The 26,390-nt window shown below is 40.6% G+C and overlaps 1 protein-coding gene across 4 annotated transcripts in view; it reads left to right on the forward strand.

The window, feature by feature from the left end:
• LOC135323554 (aminopeptidase O-like) overlaps nt 1–23,790 on the forward strand; it is a 204,313-nt gene extending 180,523 nt beyond the window's left edge. For 2 of the 4 annotated variants that reach the window (XM_064502218.1, XM_064502216.1), the window contains 3 exons: nt 16,986–17,072; nt 19,742–19,886; nt 22,213–23,790. In XM_064502218.1, the coding sequence (XP_064358288.1) occupies nt 16,986–17,072; nt 19,742–19,882 (228 nt within the window). In that variant the 3' untranslated portion in view covers nt 19,883–19,886; nt 22,213–23,790. Of the gene's footprint in view, nt 1–7,127; nt 7,197–16,985; nt 17,073–19,741; nt 19,888–22,212 lie in introns of those variants that run through there. The other 2 variants (XR_010386199.1, XM_064502217.1) reach the window with 2 other exon arrangements.
• Nucleotides 23,791–26,390: the final 2,600 nt, after the last annotated feature.

The following is a 26,390-nucleotide window of genomic DNA, read 5'->3' on the forward strand; positions in this document are numbered from 1 at the left end:
TTTTACATATACCTTAGGTAGCATGTTCATTCAAATGTTAAACTTCTTGCTATGTAATGCTGACTGTATATTTAGAACTTGGCTCATTTTAGTTACATGTATTGTCTCCAAATGCAACCATGTGTCTGTTGTGGTCTAAGATTCTTCTACATGGTCAGTCCATATTGTTTCTCCTAAGTGTTATTCAGGATTTAGAAGAGTTTGCCTTCCAGAAAGAGTGCAGTATGTTCTGCTTTTGGGCCTGAGTTTCAAGGAGGAATCAGTTCTTTACAGTTGCAGCTAGTAAGTGCCAGAGATGTTAACAGTCACTTAAGAAAACAGTTTTATATGATACCGTAAATGTGCCTTCCCCATCACACACATCTATGAGATAGCATCCCTGCTCCAAAGGGCTTAATGTCTTAAGGGCCAAACCAGTAAATCCTTACTGCCACGCACAGCGCTGGCTATTTGTTGCAGTCCGGTGGATTTCTCAAGCGGGAGAGTTGTGATAATTAAGGCAGCAGAACTTATGGTTGTAGGCACCCTTGCGATGAGTAAGGGTTTGCTTCAAGTGGATAGTATGCAGGAAGGGAGATGAGAAGATGAAACCAGTCGTGAAAATAAAGGATGTGTAGCTGTATAAATAAAAAGGGCTAGTTATTAAGGAGCATATAATCAAACTAATGTACAATGAAAGAGCATGGTAAACTTAACAAGATACTCAACTTCTATTTAATTAAAAACTACTGTGAAGACTGCGGAAGGTCAGTGTGCATGACTTACCCTGTTATAATTGGAATTTTATGGCAGTAATTAAAATTGAAGGAGAGCAAATTCTGTCTTGTTACTTTCTTACACTGAAATTGCTAGGTGGATTCTTATAAACACTTAGAAATCCAAATACTAATGAAAAGATCCATAGGACAGAGGTCTACCTTTTTCTCAGAAAAATGGGCAACATTTCAACTGTTGTTGTTTATTGCACCTTTTTATTTTTTTTGTTGATATGAGTTTCCAAATGCCAGGCTTGTTTTTAATTAGTACTTGAACCAACTTTTCTATTTATAGGAATTAGGATATATTTTAATCGCATCTGAATACCAATGAAATGTCAAAGGTTCTATAACGGGAAGAGGAATAACTAGGGAGGTAGATCAAAGCAATAGCTCTGGTGTTGCTGCTTCGTGCCAGTGAATTGTGAGCACCTGACCAAGGGCTTAGGTTTCTCCACTTTTTTCTTTCTCTCCACATTCATGCCTTTCTTTCTTCTTTGCAATGTCACATAAAGGTATATAAGTGATCTCTTGGATTTTTCTCTTTTTTTAAAAGCAAAATTATGGCCTCAGTGAAAGGGCCATAATCTCCATGTTATTTTACAAGGTGAAACCAAGGGCTTAGTGGACCTTGAGAAGTACAGCTAAGATAACACTACCGTTAGTGTTTTACCAGTCATCAGATCACAGTCACCTACAGTCCTTTAAAGGGAATGTTAGTTTATATGCCTTCATGTACCTGAGGGAGGAACTTTTCATGTCTCTAACTCCAGTATGTGCAGCAGGGATTTTTCTTGTAATGACCCAGGAACAAAGAACCGCAGTCCAAGCTTCTGGCTGAGCTGTTCATGTCTAAATTTGATTTGTGGAGACATTAATCAGGTATAGTCATCCAGTTGTGTTGCTGGAGTTCAAATGTTTTCAGTAACTAAATGTCAGAAATTGATCATTAAAAATTCAGGCATAAAAAATTGCAGGCAACCTAGTGAAAAAGAAAACTCTGTCAATGTCAGAGGTTTTAGTCACAGATTTTTTTATAAGTAAGGCTGTCAGTTGTTTTCCATCCAGAACAGAATAAGAAATAAGAACGTGTTCTCTTATTTTTGACAAGTAATGTTTATGTTCACATTAATTTTATGCTATGGATTAGCATCGATAGGGCCAGCAATGGGTGAGAGTGGTGCACTATGAAGTAGTCTGTGTTTTTTTAAACAAAGTTTGACACTTAAAAATTGTCCGTGAAGTGTTGCATGCACCCTTGGGAGTTGGAAGGCTTTCCCCATATGTATTGGCGGATAGCTAAATGGCTTTCTTACAGCATCAGAGGGACTATATGATCTATATGATGTGATGAGTACTCTCGCAATGGTAGAACACTCCAAGCTTTGTATGACTAATGCGAAAAATGTAAAGAATTTGAATAATCTCACCTTTTCGAGTATGTGTTTTTTATTGTCCTATGCGAATACAGCGTGGGATGTCCTGGTTCCCGTTTCTTGAAGCTTTTATATATATATGTAAAAAATCTTTCTGAAATATCTTTAGTTTGACTTTACAGTTCAACACACTTGGCGTCCTAAAACTGCATGTGTCTGGCAGCATCTGCCCGCAGCGATACACAGGTTTTGTTCTAATTCAGCTAAGATCGCCAAGAGCAGTATTTGGTGGTACTCATTGCCAGTTAGCACACGCGTATCCAGGCTTTCCAGCATAAGGGCTACACCTCACTCCAGACAGGAGAGGAGAGTTTGCAGCAGGTTATTTGCCTTGGTTTGGTTCCTTTGCACCAGCCAGAAGAGAAGAGAGGAGGTGAGTCAGTCTTCGCCTAGAATCTAAGTGGTGACTAGGCTCCTCAAGGAGAGATCGTGCTGTATCTGCCCAGGGATTTCCACAGCCCGGAGTGACTCAGGGTAGCTCCCCTCCTCTTTCAAATGGGGTCTCACTGCTGATCTTCTGTAGCTTCAGACAGTGACTTAAATTCCTTCAGGCATTCATTTAAATGCTTCACTCAAAAAGTCAGAGGTTAGGTAACATATTTCTGATTCATAATCAAAACCATATTTTTTTGTAATAGTGACCTTTGAGCCTTCCAGGGCCAGAGGTGAGATTGTGATTGTCTAACCACATTTCAGACTGGCCTGCCCCTTGCCACAGGAGGCTCCTAGGGCATCTGCATAGCAGCACGAGTTGCAGCTCCCTCCTGTTTGTTCAGTCCACTTCTGTAAGTAATCGTGAGTTCACTGTCTGTTTACCATTCAGACCTTGGAACATCTGAGAAAGCAGGAAACTACAAGTTTGTTTTCCAGAGGTAAATTCACTAACATGAATTATTTGAATTGAGCATATCCCAATATATCTTTAAACAACGTTTTGAGAGCAATGACGTTTTCAAAGTTTAAAGCCATTTTTTCATCAATTCTCGATGCCCTGAGCCTATCATGTCTCTCACTTCGTCTGACAAGTGGTAGGCAATTGCATGGAAGAGTGATTGTGTCCTTGGTTTCTTCTTCCCATTCCCTCTTTCCTTGCTCTGCTGCTTCCTGCTACATAATATGATAGTTCATAGACAGGCTACATCTCCTGTGATATACCACATCTCTGGTGTCCAAGAGAGGCATTATAGAAATTGGCTGGCTGCAGTTAATCAAAGATGATGAAGTCCAGCTGGAAGTGTAGCTGATTGAGGAGAACTGGGATATGTTATAAAGAAACTACAGTTGCCATCAGACCCTGAAGTAAGATAACAGAATCAAAGGTGGGTCGGTAGGGAGTGTTGGTTGGTTGGTTGATCTGAGGTGGCCATTTTACACAGATAGTTAATTTGATCAAGATCTAGCTTCTGACAGAACCTGGAGAATTGGTCTACTTGGAAAGTTTGTTTGAAAGTTTGTTTCAGTCCTCCTAATCTTGATGATACCTCTTTTGATATGATTATGCAAGCTTACCATGTTTTACCATAGTCTGTTGAGGACTTATAGTTAAAAAAAAGTGGAATTAGTTATAAATATCTAAAGACAGCACTGACAGCTCTGGATAACAAACAGTGACTCTGTAACTAGCAACCCTACAGTTACTTCCATTACTGGCTCTCTAAAATCTTCGTTTTGGTCAGGGAGAGGCCTGTAATACACAGCACACAAGATTACAGGATGTGCAAGTAGCCTTGCACAGTAACAAAAGTGACAGGAAAAAAATCACTAAGGTAGCCATAGGAGAAGGGCAATAAATGTGTGTGAATCTTTGAGTCCTGTTTAAGTCTTGACAATATTTCTGCGAGTGTTTTTGCTGAACTATGTAAGACCTAGTGATAAAAAGTATGGAGTGTGAATGAAGCAGAAAGATTTGTGATGCATTTCCCCAGCATTTTCACAGTAGAGTTCGCTTTTCTTTCTTTCCTACTGTAGGCATCACTTTTTTGTAAAATATCTTGCCTGCACAGCATATGGAAAGCTGCTTTGTTAGTTTTTTTTTTTTTTTTTCCTCAGCAAATTGGCTGTAATGCTCTTCACGTTCATAATGCTTTCCCTGTATTCATGATCATAACCTGGTATATTTTGGGAGAGGAAAAGAGGAGAGACTATAACTGTTTTTGCAGAAAATGTGAGTAAAATGAGTTAAGATCATAATATCGTAAGTCAGGTGGGTGGCATAAAGCCATTCTCACACAACTACTTCATTGTGCATGAGGTCTGCCTATGAGACCGAGGCTATAAAGTGGTGGCATCTTATTTCACTGACAGAAATCCAGTCATGCTAATACAAACCATACAAGGTGCCTGCTGTCCTTAAAGTAGTGAGAATTGTGTTTAGAGCAGAATAACTTCGATTCATTGATCTTTCCTAGCCCGTGAAAAACTGGCAGACACAGAAGTACAAATGAATTACAATGCAATATCTGTCTTGCTGCTTCCCGTCTGATGGTCACTGCAGTAAGTTAAGCACATTCTTGCGCTGTATTATTCAGTTGTCCTGCAGGTTGTCATTAAGCATTGTTAGAAGGCACCCTTATGGAACAAAGCTCTCTGGAGTATAGTGTAAAATTGGATGGAAAAGGGGACTGGCAGGGAAAGGTCAGTCCGTGCTACCAAGCAGAAAAGGCACTTAGTGAGCTCTTCTTTCAGCGCAGCCAGTGGGCTAGTCGTCCCTCACAGGATGTGCTTGGGGCAGGGATTCAGGAGCAATCTCCAGCTTTTCAGTAAAACTAGCAATGTGTTGCAAATACCTCCACAGTCTGGCCAGGCCTTCTTAGCTGGGCCGTGGAGAAACAGGGAGGCGGGCTTAAGGTAGTGTCATTGCAGCCAAGCTGGGAGATACCTGTTTGGTCTGTATCCGTAACCGATGTCATGGTTGGTGTGAACCACCAATTTGATAAAGGAAAAAGATAATCAGCTTGAACTAGTGACCATTTTACAGGACACTTCTTTCTTCAGGGGGAAAAATAAAGTGAATACAGTAATTTCTTGCTTGTTTCTACTTATTTTCTGCTATCTTCTGATCTATTTATTTCATATTTAAACAGACAGATGATTCCTTAGCTTTAACCCAAGTCAGCGAGAGATGCCTTATTTTGTGTAGGAGAGTATGTTTGTCAGGATTTACAAAGTTTTGCCCTGCTTTGTCTCCTTATACTTCCTCTGGCAAATACTGGTAAAGAGCATCTTACTGTCATAGAAAAATCCTTTCCAGTTTCACCAGGAAAGGGGATAATAGCAGAGCACAGTAGAGTAACTCCATCTCCTGCAAAAGAGATATGTGCCCCCCACTTGTCAAAAGGCACTTGTGATCTTGATTGTATGAGGTCTTCATCTGGTTTGATGTTTGTGCTAGTGTTGCATCTACATGTGGTTTGCAGGCTCTTTGGGGAAGAGAGTATCGATATCAGTATTATCATTGGTAAAGACAGTTTTTCACAGTCCTGCATTTCCCCTCCCCCCTCCCCCCCCCCAATGAAAAGAACTTTGAAAAAGGTAGCTTTGAGGAATATGGCACGTGCTTTCCAAAGTAGAAGCCCAAAATGTAGTGTGAGGCTAAAAGAATTGGAACAAGATGAGGAAAAACACTTCCAGTAACAGCAGTGGGAATTGTCCCCAGGGGTTGTCTCTGGCTCTTGTGCCTGTTGTAGCACAGTGGATGTGTTCGGATGGATTTGTAAGACTGCTCAAAGGATAATCTCAAGTAGCTTTAATTTGGGTTTGTTGTTGCATGCAAAATATGGGGGCTTTTCCGGCCACTTTGAAGAACAGAAAATCCCTCGATCAGCGTTAGCTCTCTGAGGGACATGTTCGGAGTGCAAGATTTATGGAGCACTCGAAATAACTTTGCACCAGTCAGCGCTCCTGATCTCAAACGCTGGCAGGAGCCAACAGAAACACGTTTGTTCCAAGTGATCTCACTTGCTGCTGGGTGGCATTAACAAAAGTTTCCAAGTCCCCAATTGCTGTCATTACCGGTGCCGTTCACTTACTGTCCCCTACATCAGGGTTAATTTTCTAACTGGCTTCGGCACTTAATTTACTCCTTATCTGATAACCCAACGACTTAGTGAGACTTTGGAAAAGGAGGGAGCTGTTAGTAAGAGGGACCCAAATACAGAATTGCTTTTTACTGTTTTTCCAAACAATTCACGGAAGAAGGAGTTGGAGATTGCTCCTGCTTTTCTGTAGTCTGTTGTCTGGAAAGGAGAACGATGTGACAGAGTCCCCTGGACTTCCAGAATCCACCTTGAAGGTGTCCTGAATTGGGTGAAGTTGTTTTATTTGGAATTTTAGGGAGTGTTTTTGTGCAGGGTGGTACAAATGTAGCTCTGTAATACAAACTGCCTGGCCTGGCCTTGCCATGAGATCTAAAAGGTTACTCTGTTTGCATATACATGATAGCGCTGACATAGCTGCCAGGATGTCAAGGAGGATGCAGTGTTTAAAAACACAAACAAACAAAAGCCCCTAGCTATCTGGAGTAGTCTTTCCTGATTGTTTCGTTATGAAACTGTAGGCATGTTTGTGCTTGCATGGGGCACCTTCTGTGTTTGGGGGTTTTTTTGTTTTTTTTTTTTAAGCTCTGAGTAAATCCTGAAGATACTTTTTATTACATATAAACTGATTTTGATGGTGCATCCAAACAGCTCACTTAGTACTTCTCATTTCTGTATGAAGACTGACTGCTGATACCAGTTATGCCTGGGTGGGACCACAGAGTAGGAAAAAAATCTGGCATGCCATAAGTATACGAGGTCTGAGTAGCACAAGAAATAGGACAATTCAAAATTACTAACCATAGCTGGTTCTGCCGTCACTGCCTTTGCCACAAAGATCTGGTCCTGTTGCTGAGTCACTGACTTACTGTGTGGGTAATATTCTGCTGTCGTCTTTTCAGCTGTCTGCCATCTGAATCCCTTTGGGATTGAAGCGCCCTGGAGAGGACTCTTGCTGTGTTCCACATGGGGTAAATATTATCCTAAGCAGCAGGGGCTGTGGTAGTCTTGGGGGCAGGGGACAAAAGGAGAGAAGATAGCTCAAAAAACTGAAACATTGAGTAAAACTTAGGTGTTCTTAAAGCAGGAATGAGTATGTGTTTCTTCTGGCTTTATAAAATCAAGATACATTTCTCTTAAGATTTTTTTCAGGGCAGAGGAAGGGTTGTTTGAGAGTGATGTGAAAGGTCTTTGTCTTTGGAGTCAAAATCTCATGTTTAATTGTTTTGAAAATTGGAACCAAAGCTTTAAACTATGCACAGTTGGAAGGATGTGAGCACAGGCTGGATAGGCTGGCTGTGGCCTAAACCATGGAAAAGCCAGGCAGCCACATTGTTCATTGCCTGGAATTTGTGTCTCATGTTCATATTCGGCTCCAGAGTCTGTCTCTGACAGTAATCTTGCCTGGAAACAACAAATGTTTGGACCACAGTCACTGTGGGAGGCCAGAGATGAAAGGCAGGCACTTTTTTGCCTCTAGTTAGGAAGGAGGAGATAGAAGGAGAAGGAATGAGAGAGGAGTATAAGCAAGGGGAATAGCTTGCTGTTGTGTCGTTACTTGCAGCAACCTTTGCTTTTGCTGAGCAGGAATTATAATTTAATAGTAATTGGTAACAGAATGTTGCCGTGCTTGACATCAAACTCCGAAAGAGCTGGTTTTCTGCTTCAGATGTAAGGGTGTTTATGTGCTTTTTCCCACTACAATATTTGGTTTTATAAGCCTAGCATGTTTTTACGTGCATTTATAAATAGCTTGTGTGTTGAAATATATATACAAACACTGTATGGGTAAAAACTCCAGGCAGACTCAGCCAGGATAGCCAGCTAGAGAGCACAGTAATGACGGGCATCATTCATGGTGTTGATGCAAAAAAATTATGGTGATACCAGCAGTATTATAAACATCACTGGAGATAGATATTCTGGATAAGGTGTCGGGGGCATTCGGAAGGGGTTGTGTATGAGACTGAGAGAGGCAGTTGCTGTAATCCTGTTACGTATTTTGGATGAGGTGTCAGTTGGGACATGTACGTGTGCCCACCCCATTGCATCTTGCTGAATGTATGGCACTTGTCCCTTGGGTATTTCTTGCTGGGGACAGCGATGTGAGGTTGTACTGGAGACTGAGACCTGTTCCTGTTCTCTCATGATTGCCGTCCTTACTGGTTCACCAGCCGTGTGCCTTCATGCATGTGGCCAACCCCGCTATGGCTCGTGGCTCAGAAATGGAGTGAGCTCCACTGCCACAGGGATGGGGGGCAAGTAGGACTGCGGCCAGAGCCACGGGGCTGCACTGAGAGCCTCCCACGGACCCTTTAGGGGGAAAGGTGTGGGCGGCAGAGGTGCTGTGGGGCCAGTCGGAGGGCAGGTATGGGGGGTACTGGGCTCGGGAGCTGCTCAGTCCTGGGTGCCAGCGCGTCTTCCATTCCCGCGGGTGCGGGGGATTGCGAGGGACCTATGTTCTGCCCCGGGCCAGAAGACAGCCCTGTTTGTGCGAGCTAGCAGCACCACAGCAAAGCAAAACCCAGCATACATCTCCAGGAAATTTGTTAAAAAGGCAGCTGATGACATCTTTTCTGCCATCTCCATCTTGCTGCAAGCTGTGAAAGGCACTAACACTCCAGCGTGCTGAACATGCAATGTCAAAAAGGCAGGGGAGAGGGGAAGCATTTGGTTTCAGTATAAGTAGTGTATTTATGTTTTTAATTAAGGCCTATTTTTAAAAATCTTTGTTTTTCAAATTAAATGAGTTCACATGCTGTGTTAAACATTTCCTTACCTCGCGTGGCATTATGATATAGGAGCTGCTCCCCCTAGAACGGAGATCATGGCAGCATAAATGGAAACACAATGAGAAAAGCCTTCAGGCGCAGCAGGGAGCCTCTCTTCAGGCAGATGTTGTTAAAGCTGTCACACTACCTTGGTGCTGGTACTAGCTGTTTTTCCCCTCTTCTCATCTAAGCTCACTATAGATCACTGTCCTATCATCACTTTATTGGTCTACACTGAAAGAAGAACAAAAACTTGGGATGGGATACTGTTGTGTGCCAATCTTCTGTTAAACGGGAGAGAGAAAAGGCAGGCTGAAATGCATATGGGATTACAGAATTACACGTCCTGATTTAGTCACTGCTTTACACTAGCGTAAATGAGAGCTTTGACACTAGGAGAGAGGTGCAGCCTGTGCCACCTTTCAAGAAAGATTAGACATGGCTTCTTAAGCTCTCCTACCTTTTCTACCTTCTTTTGGAAAATTTTCTTCTGTGAACACACATGTCATTGATCACAGATGTGGCACGCATGGGGAGAAAGCATCTGATCATCTAATTGTGAGCTCCCTTTTCTGAACCTGAGGTGGGGGAAGAAGTGCACTTGTTTTTTTCTAAACAAGTTCCCAGCATGTACTTCATTGCCAAAGGATAAATCTTGACCTGAAACACTGCTGTTTGGTCACTGCGCCTTTTTAATCATAACAAATGAAAGGAAAGTAGTAGTGATGCCCTCTGCTCTGTTTGGACTTTTCTAAGCAGGGTGTTGTGTGATTCCTAGGCTTCTGTATGTTTATGTAGGAAAGAGACTACCATGGTGGTTGTAGAGAAGCACATGTTTTATTTGGAAATGGAAGTGGAATCATATGTTTACAGTGTGGGGGACTTGGAGAAGAAGGATCTGATCAGGTTGCTCTTAAACAAGGCCTAGGTATTGTAGAAACTTTTTTAAAGTAAAATTCAATTGTATTATGGAGAAATGGATGAATGCTAAAACTAAAACATGAAGTTGGAGGGGAGGTGAAAGGATGGAAGGGAATATATGCCTACAAATCAAATTTATACAGAGAGGAAGGTTCAGTCCTGCATCCATTGCTAATTAAGGCTTGCACCAGCTATAAGAACATGCTGCGTGACTTGCTTGCACACTTGCGCAGTTATAGGTTCAAACGCTGCCAGTTGTGCCTGCAATCTGCAGTTGGCCAAAGTGCAGAATACAGAATTTGTTTTTGAAAAGCTCGATCATACAGTCCCTCTCTTTCCCCTTACTAAACGGAGGCAGTGGCTGCACAAGCTCTATCTACAGCACTCCAAAAGAGCTGCTGGGTGGAGGAAGGAGCGAGAGGACCCGCAAGGTCTTTCCCCCATTGCCAGCTCCCCTTGTACAGCATGCAATTGCTTGATCTTTGCAGAAATACCAACCAGAAGGAGTAAAATGAATTAAAATAGGACGGTATTGTCATCAGTGTTACCGAACTCTGATGCCCCGTGTTAAGATTAGAATTTAGCTAGCTTTTTAATGGCCAGTTCATGTATTTCAGGTTTTAAAGTTTTAGGGTTTCCTGAATGACCATGCTAGAATTTGCTGGGCTGTCGGTGGGCTAAGATATTTGTGCTGTGGGATGTGAGGAGGAAAAGGCTGTTATCCAAGGGGGCAAGTTCTGGCACGGAGCTGCCTGGACAGCCAGTGGAGAGCACAAGAGGGCTTAGTAAGTCAATGAGGCTCCAGTCCTCCCACTCCTCTTCCCACTGCAAGTCTTCCCAGTAGTTAAAACACAGCATGAGTACAGCTAGCAGAAACCATTCTTGATGTGTCAAGGGTTATCATAATTTTGACCATAACTCTGGAAAACAAAGTAATTAATACTGAGAAAGAGTATTACACTTCAAGAAAAGGAATTGGAAACAACAGCGTAATTGAATCTTGCTGACACTATAAGGGCCTCAGGGAAAAAAGGTTCCTATCAAAGAGGCCTGCTGCTGCAACTCTGTCTGGCCCATATTTTCTTTGGTCCTGCAGTGTTCTCAAAGGGAGTGTTACAACTCGGTCCCCGAGAAATAACTTCTGCTGTGAAAAGTCCGGGAGTTTTTGTTCCAAAATATAAACTCATTTTAAGCTGTTAGACAGCTTCTCTGCTCAGGCTACTTCTGACAAGCCCTTGGCATATGCAGCAAACCCAATTCCAGAGTCCTTGTCAAAAGAATGATGAATCCATTCTGGTTGCATTCAGTAGCTTTTTGGCTAATGACGATATTTTTTCAGATTGCCAAACCAATACTCTGTCAGCACAGTTGTAATGCACGTGGCCTTTTCCTTGCTCCTTCTGAGCTGATTCAGCATTCCTGATGCTCCAGCTTGGTTAAATGTTCATGAAACCAAATTTATATGCTAAAAGTATCCATGTACTGTGGAATAAAAGCTAGGAATACTCATTCAAAACTCAGACTAGGTAGAATGAAATGTCACTGGTGCAACCTGGCTGGTGTGTTAAAGAATAACTATTTCAGCTGTTCTTAAATCTCTCTGCGTTTGCAAAGATAGAGGGGAAGAAATGAAATTGTTAAACATGCTGCCACTGTAACATTGTCAAATTGGCAATTCTTAACTGTAATTCTTGTACATTAATCAATAACCTGTTTATTTCTCCAAAATATTGGCCTGTAACATTGTTCCTTCGTTATCTCTGAAAATGATCCAATAGCTGAATCCAATTTATGTAGAGATAGGAAGAGACTAGAGATAAATACTTTCAGATGGAACAGAACAGCATTCCGGTGCTCTGGAGATACCCAGCTTCCTCCTCGTTAATTAAAACTGATCTGTAGTAGCACAGTTTGGTTATTTGAAAAAGTTTCATTGTATTTTTTTCTTCTGCAAATTAGACTGGAGTCTGGCATCTGTGGCTATTTAATTAACATTTACGATTCTACTTTTTGGAGTGATTTTTTTCGATAGTGCCGGAACCTGTGTTTTATAAAGACCGCGTATGCCTCCTACCTTCAATATAGGTTCTATTTTGTTGGACAACAGCACTTACTATATTTTAAATTACCCCGGTTTCTAAGATCTCCAAGTATGTTGCTTTTGTTTTGCGATTTAGATTTGTTGTCTCATGGCGCCTTTTAAATTGGATCCAGCTATTAGCAAAACGTACTCATTTTCCCTGAAGCTAGTCTCCCATTCTGCAGACCAAAGACTTAGTACAACTCTTTAGTTTCTTTTTTTTTTTTTTCCATAAAGGCATGGTTTAAATTACTTGCTTTCTAAATCTTATTTGTAGACCTCAGAAGTAAAATATTTATTTCTTGCTTGCATATGTATGACTGAGAACATGAGCAAGCTAGATTATTACAATATAACACGTAAAGCTTTCTGTGTGGATGTTTGTTTTAGGCTTGTCTGACCACTGCAGTGAGGGAGAGGAGAAAATGAATTGTTTTTTATCGGTATTTTATCAGTATTTTATCATCTGGGTCAGATACAAAAAATTATCGGTTTACTTCAAGACCTGTTTTAAATAGTTTTAAAATACTGTTTTTCAGGTATGTCCCTGAGAGCTTTTCTTTTGAAAATCAAGCCACATATTTGATGTCTGAGATAGTCTATTTTTAGTGAAAATTCTTGAAGCTGACTGAATAAACCTAAATCAGTGTCATTTTTGTTTCTAAACATTTTCCATTGCACTATCAAAATACAGGTAATGTTTGAGTCGCAAGCAATATTCTGCGATACCATGTATTTTTCTTAAAATGAAATTACAGAGAATTATTTGTATAAGCTGCTGCTCCTACATGTCGGAGCTGAGTGCTATCTGGCAGTATTGTCCCTTCAAGACATATTAATCAACACGTGGGACTTGATGTGGCTGATATTTATGAAACAGTCAGTTTTCAAATGTCATACCTGAGACAAGGACCTACTGCTGAATTGTGCCTCAGCAATATACTGCAATTTCTGGAGTGTTTTGCAAAACTCAGAGCAACAATCTTCAGCTAACTTAAAATGATGCTGGTGGAAACCTCAGCACCAGCTGTGAAAGCGGGATCAGACGAAAGAGCAATTTCCAAGAGAGGAGGATCCATTAGGAACCTGAGCTCCCACCAGACCTCCAGCCCCTGGAGCCACCACTCCTCATCCCGAGGAGTATCAGGCATTGGTTGAGAGGACTCAGAAGGCCAACTCTGAGCCTAGACGCGGAGGCTGAAAAAATAAATTGTTCCCAACTTTGGCACGTAGGTCCCTGCAGCTGCCAAACCAGTGAGAGCGTGTGTAGGTGGGTGGGCGGTTACAGGTGTTACTTCGGCTTTGGAACATATAAAAGAGCCAGACAAAGTAGTGTGTGCTTTCTGCCAGCAGTAACAGGAAGGGTTGCTGTAAATTACTTTTCAGGTTCAGTTTATATTGTTTATGGTGTAACCAGCCAAAACGACATATGGTGTGCATCTCTGAACCATGCAGAAGAGCACAGAGAAATGTGCAGAGAGAAAATTTGGAGAAGACTAATGAATTCTTATTTTTGCCCCTGAGTCTTTGCTCTTGGGAGGAAAAGAAAAGCCAAGAAGAGCATACACAGGATGCAGTATGGTTAGCTCGGTCCTACTGCAAGCTACTTAGTTTTCAAAATTTCCTTTTGATACTGGTTTGTTAAAAGTGCCTGTTCACATGACGCATTCATTACGCTGCAGAGCTGTGGGGCCCATTTTACTTCTTCTCCTCTAAGGATTGGATGAGAAGTTGGGAACTGAAAGATTTTTTTTTTCCATCCTCCTCTTATGCGAATAAAATTCTCATGTTTGTGGTATAAATCTAGGGCTGGGTTTAAACTAGAAAAATTACTTCTTTGTAGTGCATGTATCTGAAAAGCAACTGCATTTGCTTCAGCTGCAGTTGCGGTATATGGCAGCCTACAAGCCACACTGCATGGGGGAGTGGGAGGGCAGGAGGGCGATTAAGGTATTTTCAGTTCAGGGTTTAAGATTTTAGTGCCAATTTTGACCAGGTCACCATGCACATAGAGCACAGTTTTGCCCACTGCTTGCTGGGGCCCAGCGCATGTCCCTGGAAAGCTGGTGGGACTGACGGTGCTGTTGGTTTTACGAGCGCTTCCATAACAACTGGTTCTCCTGCAGTTTGCTCTCCTTCAAGAGCCTTTGGGGCTTTTCAGAAAATGGGAGGCAAACGTGTAATCCGAGGATAACAGACATGCTGCTTCTGCCCCAGCTGGCAAATCCCCAGCATCTCAGATTTGGGTATGTTCCAGGATTTGTAAAGACTCTGAGAAAGAAAGAGAGGGAGAAAGAAAGTCTCAAACTTTACTCAACAAATAAATATTTTTCTTGTAAACTATTTTAAAGGAGGTTTATTGCCAAGAATGAGAACCCTATGGAGGAAGGAATGATCTAAGGAAGTGGACGCAGCTTAATTGTTCCTTGTTTTCCACAGCAGTTGGAATTCAGATAATCAGTGCTGAAAGCGTAAGGCAGACATATACTATATTAGTACATTAAGAAACAGAACCACATAAATACATTCATACTGAGAACTCCTGTTCTGATTTCTAGGTAGATGTTACGATCACATCCACAGAAGTTACATGAGCTGACTTTTGCACTGTGTAAGCCAGGTGCCTGAGTTCTTATTAAAAGTACTTATTTAGGTGTCTTATACTTCAGACAGCTCAGATTCTCAGACTTTCCCCTTTTAGGATCAATCAATATTTTAATTATATGGGGAAAAGCAGCTTTATCAGGAGGTTCGAGAGAGCCCCATTCTCAGAATCCAGTTTGTCTGGTTGTTGAAATACTCTAATTGAAGACACAGTCCGAGATCCTGAGCAGACATGGAAATTGAACTCGATGGCTCACCTCCTAGATGGGCGCCGTACCTGCTGGAGCGCGAGACACAGAAGGGCAGCCATCACGGGAAAGCACCGCAGTCCCTGCCTCCTCCTCACCTATTTCATACATGCTATGAGGATACATAAGAAAGTCTTTCTTGTTATATGGCAGAGAGGGCGTTGCACAGGATAATGTGTAGCAGAAGACAGCGTTCTGTTAAGGGAGGGTTAACTCATCCTGCAGATGAAGAAGTAAGGAAATGCTTAATTTGTGAACCTCGAAGGTATGGGCCAGGCATGGATCTGCTTGGTGCTGTGAGAAATGCCCTCTAACAGAGCTGGATTGCCTCGGAGGATTTACTGGTGAAATGTTTAGTGTCTCCTGGGAGAAGCAGCAGCTGGGGAGAGTTTTGAGGGTCTACATTATGGATGTGGGCGTCTACAGCAAAGTGAGTTGAAACTTGGAAAACTATTTACTTTTGTGGATTTAGTTCTGGTTCCACATGCAGGAATCTTAACAGCTGTTATTTTGTCAGCAACAATCTTTAAGAGACAGCTTTCATTCCTTACCATGCATTGCATTTTAACTGTTCAGTGTCTTAGATAGTGTCATGGCAAGCTCTGTTCAGACTCAAATTCCCTCAGTGTTTTATTTCATTGGGAAGCTGTGTTTGAACAATTTTATATGAGGTCAGCTGGAAAGAGTTACCAGCTACCCCAAAAAAGGACTCTTTCAGGACCTATGAGCATTCATCACTTGTTAATCAAGCATGTTAATGAGACTATCATTCAATTAATAAGTTTGTGAAATTCTTTCTTGAGATGTAACATTGGCATGGACTAGGATGGCAAGGAGAGTACTGCCCTTATTTCCAAAAGCAACAATTTACTTCTGAATGTCTTTCTAGTCCCTTCCTTTCTGACTTTCATTCTCAACAGTGAGAGCTCATCATCAGGAGACCTCAATTACTTGATAATAGTGGAGTTTAGACTCCGTGTCAAAAAATACTAAAACTGCTTACATTTTACTCTTATTACAAAAGCTGATTGCTATTAGGAGCCAGTCTTCTGAAAGATGGTAAGAACAAAGGCTGGAACAGAAGGGAGGGGGAAGGGTTTTATTGCACTCAACTGTTTTCCTTTAGGGTCAGTGCTGAGCTAATAATGGAATATAAAACATTAGCCTGATCACTGCTGGCAACGGAGGAAGCGTTGGTGCAGTGTAAGATGACACTAATGCCACAAGAGTCATTAAGAACAAAGTCAGTAATTTAAAACAAAAACATATATAAAGCATGCATTTCAAAGGTGCACTGTTCACACTATTTAAATTATTTATATTATTCAGTAGTAATTTGCTTGAAAATTTCCATACTTTTCATTACAGCATGTTAATAACTGTCTTTGTTAATGTGCATTTGGTAGCACAGTCCAGCTCTTTTAAGTGTAGACAGATTTTAAACCCTTTGCAAGGTGCTTAACATCTAGTACCTGGCAAAGCTATGGTGGCAGAACTGTGTTTTACTTCACTGAAAGCTGTTTCATGCTTTTATATCGAACTTTTATCCTTTTAGCATCGGTGTAGTATTGGTACAGAATTATATGTAAACTTAAACCTTCTAATCTCTTGGATTTTACACTTACGTAGAGGAAATTATTTAATTTGTATCTTGTGGCTCTTCCAGGTGTTTGTAGCAATAATCTCTCCCCACCTCACCCCTTTTAACATTATGAAAGTAAACCTCTAGCCTAGTGTAAAGAAGAAAATATTTATAGCAATTTGAGGTGAAGATGCTGCAAATCTGCACCAGATACACAGCTTTGTTTACTGATTCAAAAATAGTAGTTTGTCTTTGGGTATTTTGGGGTTTCAAATCCCACCCACCCTCCACGTGCACACGCGCACACACACAGTGTAGCACAGCTGACCCAGTGGCGTTGCAAGGCATGTGACTGGCAAAATGGCATCTGCCCTTAAAACCTTTTGTGCTCTTATTTTAAAGCAGTAGGATTTCACAGGAGCTTAACATATTAGAGTACCTTTTATGTTTCACAGGCCACCCCTTTTGCAAAAAAAAAAAAAGTTAGAAATCTATTGTTTACTAGCACTTAATTACAGAGATATGATACAGGGGTCTTTTTCTGTTTTCCAAAGGTTCGACATCGGTGGTGTGAACTTGTTGTTAAACACAAATACATGCCTGGATATGGAGATGTTGAGAAGTTTCTCAGAGAAGATCAGGTCAGTTCTATTTAATTAACATTTTCAAAATAATCACCTTTTACTGTGTCAAAGTAAAAACTGATTTTAATATATTTTCTTGCTCTGGATTGTCAAAAACTTGAATGCGTATTCAGTTCTTGCCCTTTGCTTAAACATTGTGGATTATGAGAGCCACCTAGGTGTACTCAACCCCCGCCTAAGCATGCTAATCTTCTGGTAAGTGGTTAAATAGGATATATTACCTCCTCTGCTTTCATTTTTTGGAAGCTAGAAGTGGCAACGGGGCTGGGAGAGTGCTTCCCAGCATTGGTTCCATTGATGATAAGGGCAAGCCTGGCTGTGAATATTAATGCATGTAGATATGAGTTAGGTGCAAAATAGTCAGTCAGTGCTGTAGAGGCTTAAATTTTCAAGATCATGTCCAGAAAGAGAAGTGTATTACAAGGATCTACCTCAAAGGAATGCAGGCATCTCCAGGGTTAGGGAAATACTGGGAGAGGATTTCAAAGGCTGGACATGCTCAATGCCTTTACTGTGGCTTATTTAGGCCATTACGAACTTAAAATTGTAATTGCGCCTCTGCTTGTTCTTTCAATGTCACTTTCATTTATTTTTGTTCACTATGAACTTTGTAACATCAAGAAATTCACTGACTAGCATACATGTTCTATATCTAAAATTCCTATAAAAATACAGAAAATGTTGCAAGCTATTTCAAAATCTGCAAGAAATTCATGCCTTTGCCTTTTATGTTGACAGTGAACAAAGCCATTTACAGCAGAGGGGTTTTTATACTTTTAGACAAATATATTTTATCACAACAGTACAATAAAGTTATGACAGTCTCCCACATACTTTCTTCCAGCTGTAGAGTATACCTCCTATTTATATCTCAGCCAGTAAACAGGCCCGACACTTCCTGGCAAGCTCTTTATTTTAATAAATAATATAAGCATAAAACAACACCATTTATGAAAACAAAAAGTTATATATATTGTGTACATTTTAATCATATGGAAGGATGCAGCTATGTACCAGCAGACACCGAAAAAAATCCTCAAGTTTATACAAACACACCTGTTTTGAACTGCCTTGTTTGGGGCAAATATTATGGCAAATAAAGACTAACACTTTCTGCAGTGCAGGAAAGAATTTTTGCAACTATTTTTTAATGTAATCTCCAATATCCTTCATTTAATTTACTCCAGCAGTTGCATACAGTTTATGGCACAACCAGGTTCTGGAATGATTATGATTGAAATTAGAGCAGTTGCATGCCCTTACTGATCATGAAAGACTTGGCTATTTTAAAAGTCTGGGAAAAATGCAAATGTGACTATTTAATCCTTTTCAGGATTACAAAAACCCAGTGTGTTTACTGAGTTTTAATGTTTGGGTTTGGGGGAAAATTATTAACGCTGGGTAGAGAAGGTAATTCCTATCTGGAACAAAATCTCAACATTTTGAAATTCTCTACGAAAGCAACTGGAGCCTAGCTCCAAGGCAGCGTGCCTGGTGTGACTGCCCTGCAGCTGCAGATCTGGGAAATCTGAGCTCTTGGGTCTCTGAATGCAAGACACCACGGTTAGGGGACCAGCAAGGAGCCTGGCAGGTTTCTGCCTGACTCCTTTAATTTAAGTCTTTGTTAAACTTTAAATTCCCCCTCCTGTTGAAACAGATTTTTTTTTTTTTTTTAAGGCTTAGCAGCCAACCCTAGAAATTGGGAGGAATAGTATTAAAAATAGTGTTTTTCAATGATATCCTTATTTTTTTCATCTCCTGAATCTATCCAAACATTGAGTTCAACTGTAAAAGCTAATTTGTTACCCTGCTAATATTTTAAGTCATATGTACAATCCTATTTTGGTAAGTGCAACTTAACACTTGTTGAATTCCTTGCAATTAGATGAAAATATTTGTATCATCAGGGATAAAAAATGGCAATCTGCAATGAAATTTTGTCTCCTCTTAATTAGCTGGTGCCAAAGGGGCCCAGATTTTGCCCCCATAAGCTCAATTATCTTGATTGCTGCTGTTTCCAAAATCTGGAGTCAGGAGAAGCCTGTTTTCCTACCAAACCAGAACTGTATTGCATGTTCAACCATATCTAGCTTGCATGTGAAGAGACGATTTTGAAACACAGACCTGACCATTTGCAATTGATTTCCAGTTACAGAATTACCAAATGGGCATTTTAGAATGGACTGTTTCAGCTGATGTGCTCTTAATGACTGGGTGTGGGAACATCACAATTTGACAGAAAATGTTTCTTCTGTCAAAGGAAGGACAAGCTGCCTTCCTAAGGGGCATTTGGAAATATTTCAGGTAGTGGATAAAAGAGAACAGATTTCAACCTGGAAGGGCGGGGGGGAGAAAAATGGCATGGGAAGGCATTTTCCTGTCATGGCATAACAGACCTCTCTTATAGTAATGTTCCTTTTTTTACATGCTCAATACAATATATAGATAGTCTTCTTTGGCTAAAAACAGCCAGAGAACACTACATTTGGCAGGGAGGTGTGAGCATGTGTTATAGAGTATATGTTTGTGTGTTTTTTTGGTGGGGTGGTTTTGGCTTTTTTTTTTTTTTTTTTTTTTTTTTTTTTTTTTTTTGGTATATCGAACAAAAACTTGCTAGCTGGTCATAACTGGTGACAGGATGAATGTATGGTTTGTTCCTCTTGCAGGCAATGGGTGTGTACCTCTATGGTGAGCTAATGGTGAATGAAGATGCAAAACAACAAGAACTTGCTTATAAATGTTTTGCTGCAGCACGAGAACATATGGATGTGGCCTCAGCCAAAGTGGTGGCAGAGATGTTATTCTGAAGAGGTGATTTTTTTTTTGTTTTTTTTTTAATCAAAAGCCCTGGTTCTACCTCATGCAGAAAGAATATGATAGCACACTAAACATAGTAAACTTTGCCATACTATAGAATTTGTGGCTGCTTAGCTCAAGAAATAACGCCTGCTAAATATCTTGCTTGTTTTTAAACCCAGCTGCTAGAGCAGTGAGTTAGCTGCATGCAGAAGGTAACTACAGAGCAGGGAGGGGCTTTGTTCGAAGCTTTGTAACTGCCTGTACAAGAGGCAACTGTAAGTCGGAACAGCCAGGCTCCACATGCAGTCGTTGGCCATTCTGTGTTCTTAACTCTGTTTACAGTACATCTTAAAATTGCAATTGTGTGAGACGCAATCATGTTTAACAAAGTTGCATATGGACTTGCTAGGCAATGCAGTCTTCGAAAAGAATCTGCACCCATAAAGGAATTATGAAATTGTGCACCTGAAAGCAAATTTGAATCATGGGAGAAAATTTGATAATTCAAATGAATTTGCGTTAAGTCAGGTCTTTGACGACTGAATGTGAGGTAAGAGGAGTGGCTTTGATGTTAAGAAGCTGCTTACTGTCGTTCATACTCAATTTAGTTTGTGTCTGAAATTAAAGGGAAAAAGCAAAATACCATGAAATAGTCGCAAGCTGAAGATGGCTACAGGTTATAAACTGGTCATTTGCAAAGATATTCTCCATCTTGCAGTCTATTTGAATAGCCTGAGGTAACCTCACAGTGTTTGTACACGCATGTTTAACACACAGCCAATTAGGATTGGTATGAAGATCTCTTCCAATACAGCATACCTCAGATTTTTGCCTAATGAGATAACTCATCTGACAGACTGATTGCCTTGGTTGTTCACATAACTTTACAGATGATTTTTCTAAATTAGATGTCTGAATTTTGATACCAGAAATCGACATTTTGTAATTGGTACGGAACAGGAATCTTAATTCTCTCCTATTCAAGCCTGTACATGTAGGCGGTACTTGATACTCAGTTCCATTTGAATTTGTGGCATTTACTCTATTTATATGGAAGACAGCAGATACCATGAAAACAAGTTTGTTTATGAATAGCCCTGTTCTTCTTCTGGTTAGACAAGAACTAACTGTGCCTGCCAGGAAGACTTTGGGGGAAATGTGGATTAAACCGTAGGTTGCCAGGTGGTTAGTTATGGGAGCGGTGTGTGGGGGGGGGTCATGTTCTACAATAGGTAGAGCTGTAACAACAAGCCATTTGCTTATACAATCCCATTTATCAAAGATGCATCCAAATCTGAGAGTTACGATGTTCAACATTTCTTTAGTCTAGTAACTGCCTTTAAGTGTTCTGAAATGCACTGAAGGCCAGAAAGATGCAGTTTGTTCTGCTGTCTTCCTATAGTTTCCTACCTGTTAAAATAAAAACTAAAATTTCTACAAATCTGCAGTGGTAAGTATGTGTTAGCAGTAGTCAGAAATTACCTGTTAGATTTTTATTTATTTAGCTCAGCATGCATGCATTCCTAGTCTGTCTGAAAGTCAAAGTGATACGGGAACAACACCCTTAGGAAATACACCTCTTGTTCTGAGCTTGAACATGTGAGGGAAGAGTGACTGCACAGGTTTCTTTTAATGTTGTGGCTGTTTGGGTTCCTGGCATGATGATTTGTGACTTAAGATTAAAATCACATTGCCAGGGATTACCACATAGCCATGACCCCAACTGCTACTATGAAAATCGTCGTAACTATCTGATTGACACCTTGGAACCTTCTCCATCCATTAAAAAAAAGTCCAAACAGAAAAGGAGCAGACGCATCATGGAAGAACCGCATCTGATAATTAGTTATACTCAGACGAAGACCTCTCTGACAAGGTGCAGAGCTTAGCTGATTGGTGAACAGTGATTGTTTTCCTCTTTGTTCACAGTGGCTAAGTTCTGCACCTGAAGAGAAGGTGAGATGAGAACATTTTGTAAGCGTCAGCCTACGCAGACTGGAGTGTATTTGCTGGCTGAGGTATATTGCTGCTCACCATATAGTTTTATAATAAATGTTTGTGTGTGAAGTGCAGTACATGGAGGATAAGAGGCAGAGGTGACTTAGGACAAAAGACTTTTTTGGTTGAGAATAAGCAGTGCTCCTTAAATTCTCAGTCTGACTGCAGAAGGGTGGTGTCATCCACAGTAATTTGGTTACAATGCTTCAGAGGAAATAAATGTTTGTGATTTTAAATTGGAATTGTCTATAAAGCTTTGTTTTGTAAAGTAGTCTCTTCTTTAATGGGTTCTCTCCTGATTTCTCTGCCATTGTAGCTTAGCAATGTGTATCGTTTGCAGGAAATGGTTGTTTCCGACTGGAGCTGCCACTTACGGCTGCTGCTGTTGTTCCAAGCTGTTGATGGACCCGTCCTCCGGTGCCTACTGAGCTGATATCAGTTCTGATTTTACATACTGGCTCAGTTCAGCAGGAACAGGAGTCGAGCCCTAGAGCAAAAAAGATGTACCTTTTCTAAGAACCTATGAAAAATGTTGTTACTATTTTCTCTCTAAAATCAAATTAGTACACATTATGATGTCCTGCTGTTAAACACCAAATGCTTAAGGTGGAAAACCTACCTCAGTAGCTTTAGAGAACCGTTGGCTAAACACAAGAAGGTATGTGGATATGCAGACCATTACTGTATTACTCCACTGATTGATCTCTAGCATCATTTTCAGAGTAAACTGCTAATAACTGAGGGAGTGTGTTTGTACTTTGAAGATTTTGAGAGCTACTGTAACAAGAAAACACACTGGGAAGAGCCAGAGATCTTCTTTCTTGGGTACTCATGTTCTTTGCTAGAGAAAATATAAGAGGAAATAGTGTTTTTAGAAATACAATTGCAAGTTTACCTTTGTAACTTAAGCTCCACAACCGCAGTTATGCTCTACTAGTAACCTAAAGAATAACCCCATTTGAAAAACTGGGCCAATTAAGAATACACAGATACTCCTTTACTGTGACAGAGTAATAACTTTTACTGCTGTTTCCGTTGCAGGAAAGATCACAGAGAAATTCTTTTAATATATCTGCTACTAAACCCTGGTGGTACTAGGATTTCATTGACCCAAGACATCAAAGGAAGGATTATGTGACTGCTAAATCAATCAGCTGACAGAAACATTTACCTCTCAGTATTTATGGTTTCCAGAGGTTCACTGTAACCAAGAACACTTCACACACACCCACACACAGCCCTACACACCCACACCCCTACACACGCATGCGCGCACGCGCACACACACACACACACACACACACTCTCCCTGTGGCTCAAGGTAGTTGTTTAGTACAGGCTTTCGACCATGCTGTTTTGAGGCTATAGCCGCTCCAGGTTGCAGATGTCAAGGACTGTTGATTTGCATGATTAACGCACTCCAGTAACTTGGCCAACATAGGAACCACTGAAATTAGATGAACCTGTATTCTGTACTTAACATTTTGTTTGCAATTTCTATACCAAACTAAAAAGTTAATACAAATTAGCTGGGGAGAGCAGGGGCCAATTTGGAGATGGAGTAGTCTGTGAAAAGTGACCAGCCACCACTCGGGGGGGGGTGTAACATGGGACCGAGGAAAATACTAAGATCAGCATCTGTCTGTGTCTCATATAGGTTAGCTTTTTGCCATAAATGTAAAACCTTCTGTTTCTGAAAATGTTTTCCTTACCCTTATGCTGCTCCTTTTGTACACTAATATATCAAGTGTAGCTCCTCTTCTCCAGGAATGTACTGCTCTACTGATCACAAGACATCTTAATTGTTCCTTTCAGTAAATGAGCCTTTAAAACACAAAAATTTGTGAACATATTTACTTTGTATCTTATTGTTTTACATCAAATACTCTTGTAAAAATAAATAACTTTTTTTAAAGTATGTGTCGTTTCTCCATTGTATAGCAGCTCAAAAGTTAATTTGAAAGCTTAAAAAAACCACTTCATTGCCTTTTTCCTGAGGCTGAATGCAGTTAGTTAATGGATATTAACAAGAAAAATTAAACACAGAAGTGACTTTTAAAGTTCTGATGCACAGAATCACCTGAGCCTGCCTAAATGGTGACTGAGAGCACAGAATACAGCTCCTGTTCACCCCAGTACTGTCCCTGGGCTCCGCCTTTCCAGGCACGCAGTGTCATTACCTGAATTATGGGACAGTCAGCAACTTCTTTCAAATGCAGTGAGAGGTAGGAGATTGTCCAAGAACATGCTGAGTTACTGCAATGGCTTCTAATGTAGTTGCACTCACAGATGTATTTATTAAGGGATCCTATTCATAAAGGAGTTACGCCTCATTTCACAGACTTTTCTGCAAAGGCCAGCAAGGGAAACCAACTTACTTACTTTTTTGCTTTTTCCATTGTGTAAGGGAAAGAACCAAGAGCTGAATAAGGCTTTTACACAAGACACACAGAATTCAGGTATTTTTGTAAGCCTTGAGTAGTTCATATCCAGTACAAGTAAAACAACATTGCAAATTAAGACAGTAACACATTCCAGACAGGCATCACAATGATAACCAAGTTTTTTGTTCTCGCAAAACAATCTAATTATTTTCTTACTTTTTTTTTTTTAATATGGAAAAACAGCAGCAGTTTAGTTCCCTTGCTACAGCTGTTCCAATCTGTCTAAACTGTATTAGCAAGAGTAGGAATCTCAAAATTGATTTCCTTGCCTCCGTCAAAGTATAACTTGATGATCCCTCACACATTGGAGGGACTGAGACCAAGAACTGAAAAAAATTAATGCGTAACACCAAATATCCTCAAAAAATGGCAAGGAAAGGACAGACCTGCCCTGTTTCGGGGTGTGTGCGCCCTTTTACTGTTCATCGAAGCATCGCTGAACAGAGTGAGGCTCCAGCCGTAGTAGTAAGCTAAAGGTGGTTTCATGGAGTTACACGCAAACTTAACCTACTGGCAGCAAAGGAGAACAAAGGACAGTAAGATTAATGTATTTATTATATAGTAGCTCCCACTGCCTTAAACAGAAGTAAGCATTATCATTCATTAGTTTAAAATCTTTGTGAACTACATAAAAGAAAAAAAACAACTCACTGGGTGTGACCCATGCTCTGAGTCACTTAAGCTTCTAATAGCAGTTAGTAAAAACTGCAGAAAAAACAAGTTCAGTACTGTTTATTTTATTAAAGATTCTCCCAAGGTAGGTGTTTGCCTAGTAATTTCCTTAGAGGAGGAGGTCTATCCCAGTAGATCCTAATTATAGTAAATAAAAGCATGCAAAGGAAGAGTATCAAAATTTATTGCAGCCAAAACTGTTACTTTGTTACATTTTATACTGCTACCCAGTCAATGTGCTGAAATCCTGTGGAACAATTTGCTGCCAGTTTGTTGTTTAAACAGTGCTTTCTCAAGTATAAGCAGGCATTTTGGGAAATGGCAAAAAAAAAAAAAAGTTACAACATTAATGCTCTCTTTTGGAGGTGAAAAGTAAGCCTCTGAGGCTAACGTAGTTTCAATATACGTAGCTATGACAAGCACAGCCATTCCTGTAGGAGTGTCCTCGTCCTACTTCTATTATACTCGGCCCCTCAATAAAATAAAGCATTTTGTTCTTTTTCTCCTAATTTAGTCCTTTCTAAGCATACAGATAATTTTACTTTGGATAGCGTTAAAAGCCCCTGTGCAGAACGCTGGAATGGCTCCCATCGATTCCATTAAGCCAGTGTCTTATTCAAGAAGGCGCAGCAGATGGTTAGGCTCTGATTCATTTCTGGACATAGCTTTTAACTATAAAAAAAGTCTCAAGCTGATAAGTGACTAATAATAGTCAACTAATCAATATAGTTATGCAAGGATCAACACCCATTTTCCTGTGAATATTACAGCGTCACCTCTTTAGAGTAAAGCCAGACTACCATGGGCCAGTTGACGAGATAACTCTTGCTCCTCAGATGAGATGCATTTGCTGACACCAGTTTCTCAACTTCATTTTCTCTCTTTATCTTTGCTGGGCTGTTTGCAGCTGCCACCTCTGCCCTTTCTCCTTTTAGGGAGCATTAACTGTACAGTATTGCATGTTCCTCTCAGTATTATATTCAAGCAAGCTAGGAACAGCTTTGCAGCCTGGAAACAGGTCTAGCCAGAAATGCAGCCTTATCAAGTAGGCAGCCTGGGAAAATGAGCTCCGGCGCTTAAAGCCGAAGGAGCCAGTATATATTTCTGACAGTACCTGTACTATACAGCAGAGCGCGTTACGGTGAACAGGACAGCACAGATGATATTACACCTAAAGAAATATATAGAGCTGAGCCATCTAACTTACTTCCACTATAGAAGTCGCTATCATTAAGATCTGTTTTAAACCACAGTTGTGCTGTCCACGCATATTCTTGCACAAGTGAAAACCCTGCTTCATGAACATGCAATGAATTGTATTTTGCTGCACAGCAAGGCAAAAGGCCTCAGGAGGATGAACCCCCCCCCCCCCCCCGTTCAGTTAGAGCAAAGACAAATTAGG

The sequence above is a fragment of the Dromaius novaehollandiae genome, chromosome Z (assembly GCF_036370855.1).
Source record: "Dromaius novaehollandiae isolate bDroNov1 chromosome Z, bDroNov1.hap1, whole genome shotgun sequence".
Taxonomy (NCBI): domain Eukaryota; kingdom Metazoa; phylum Chordata; class Aves; order Casuariiformes; family Dromaiidae; genus Dromaius; species Dromaius novaehollandiae.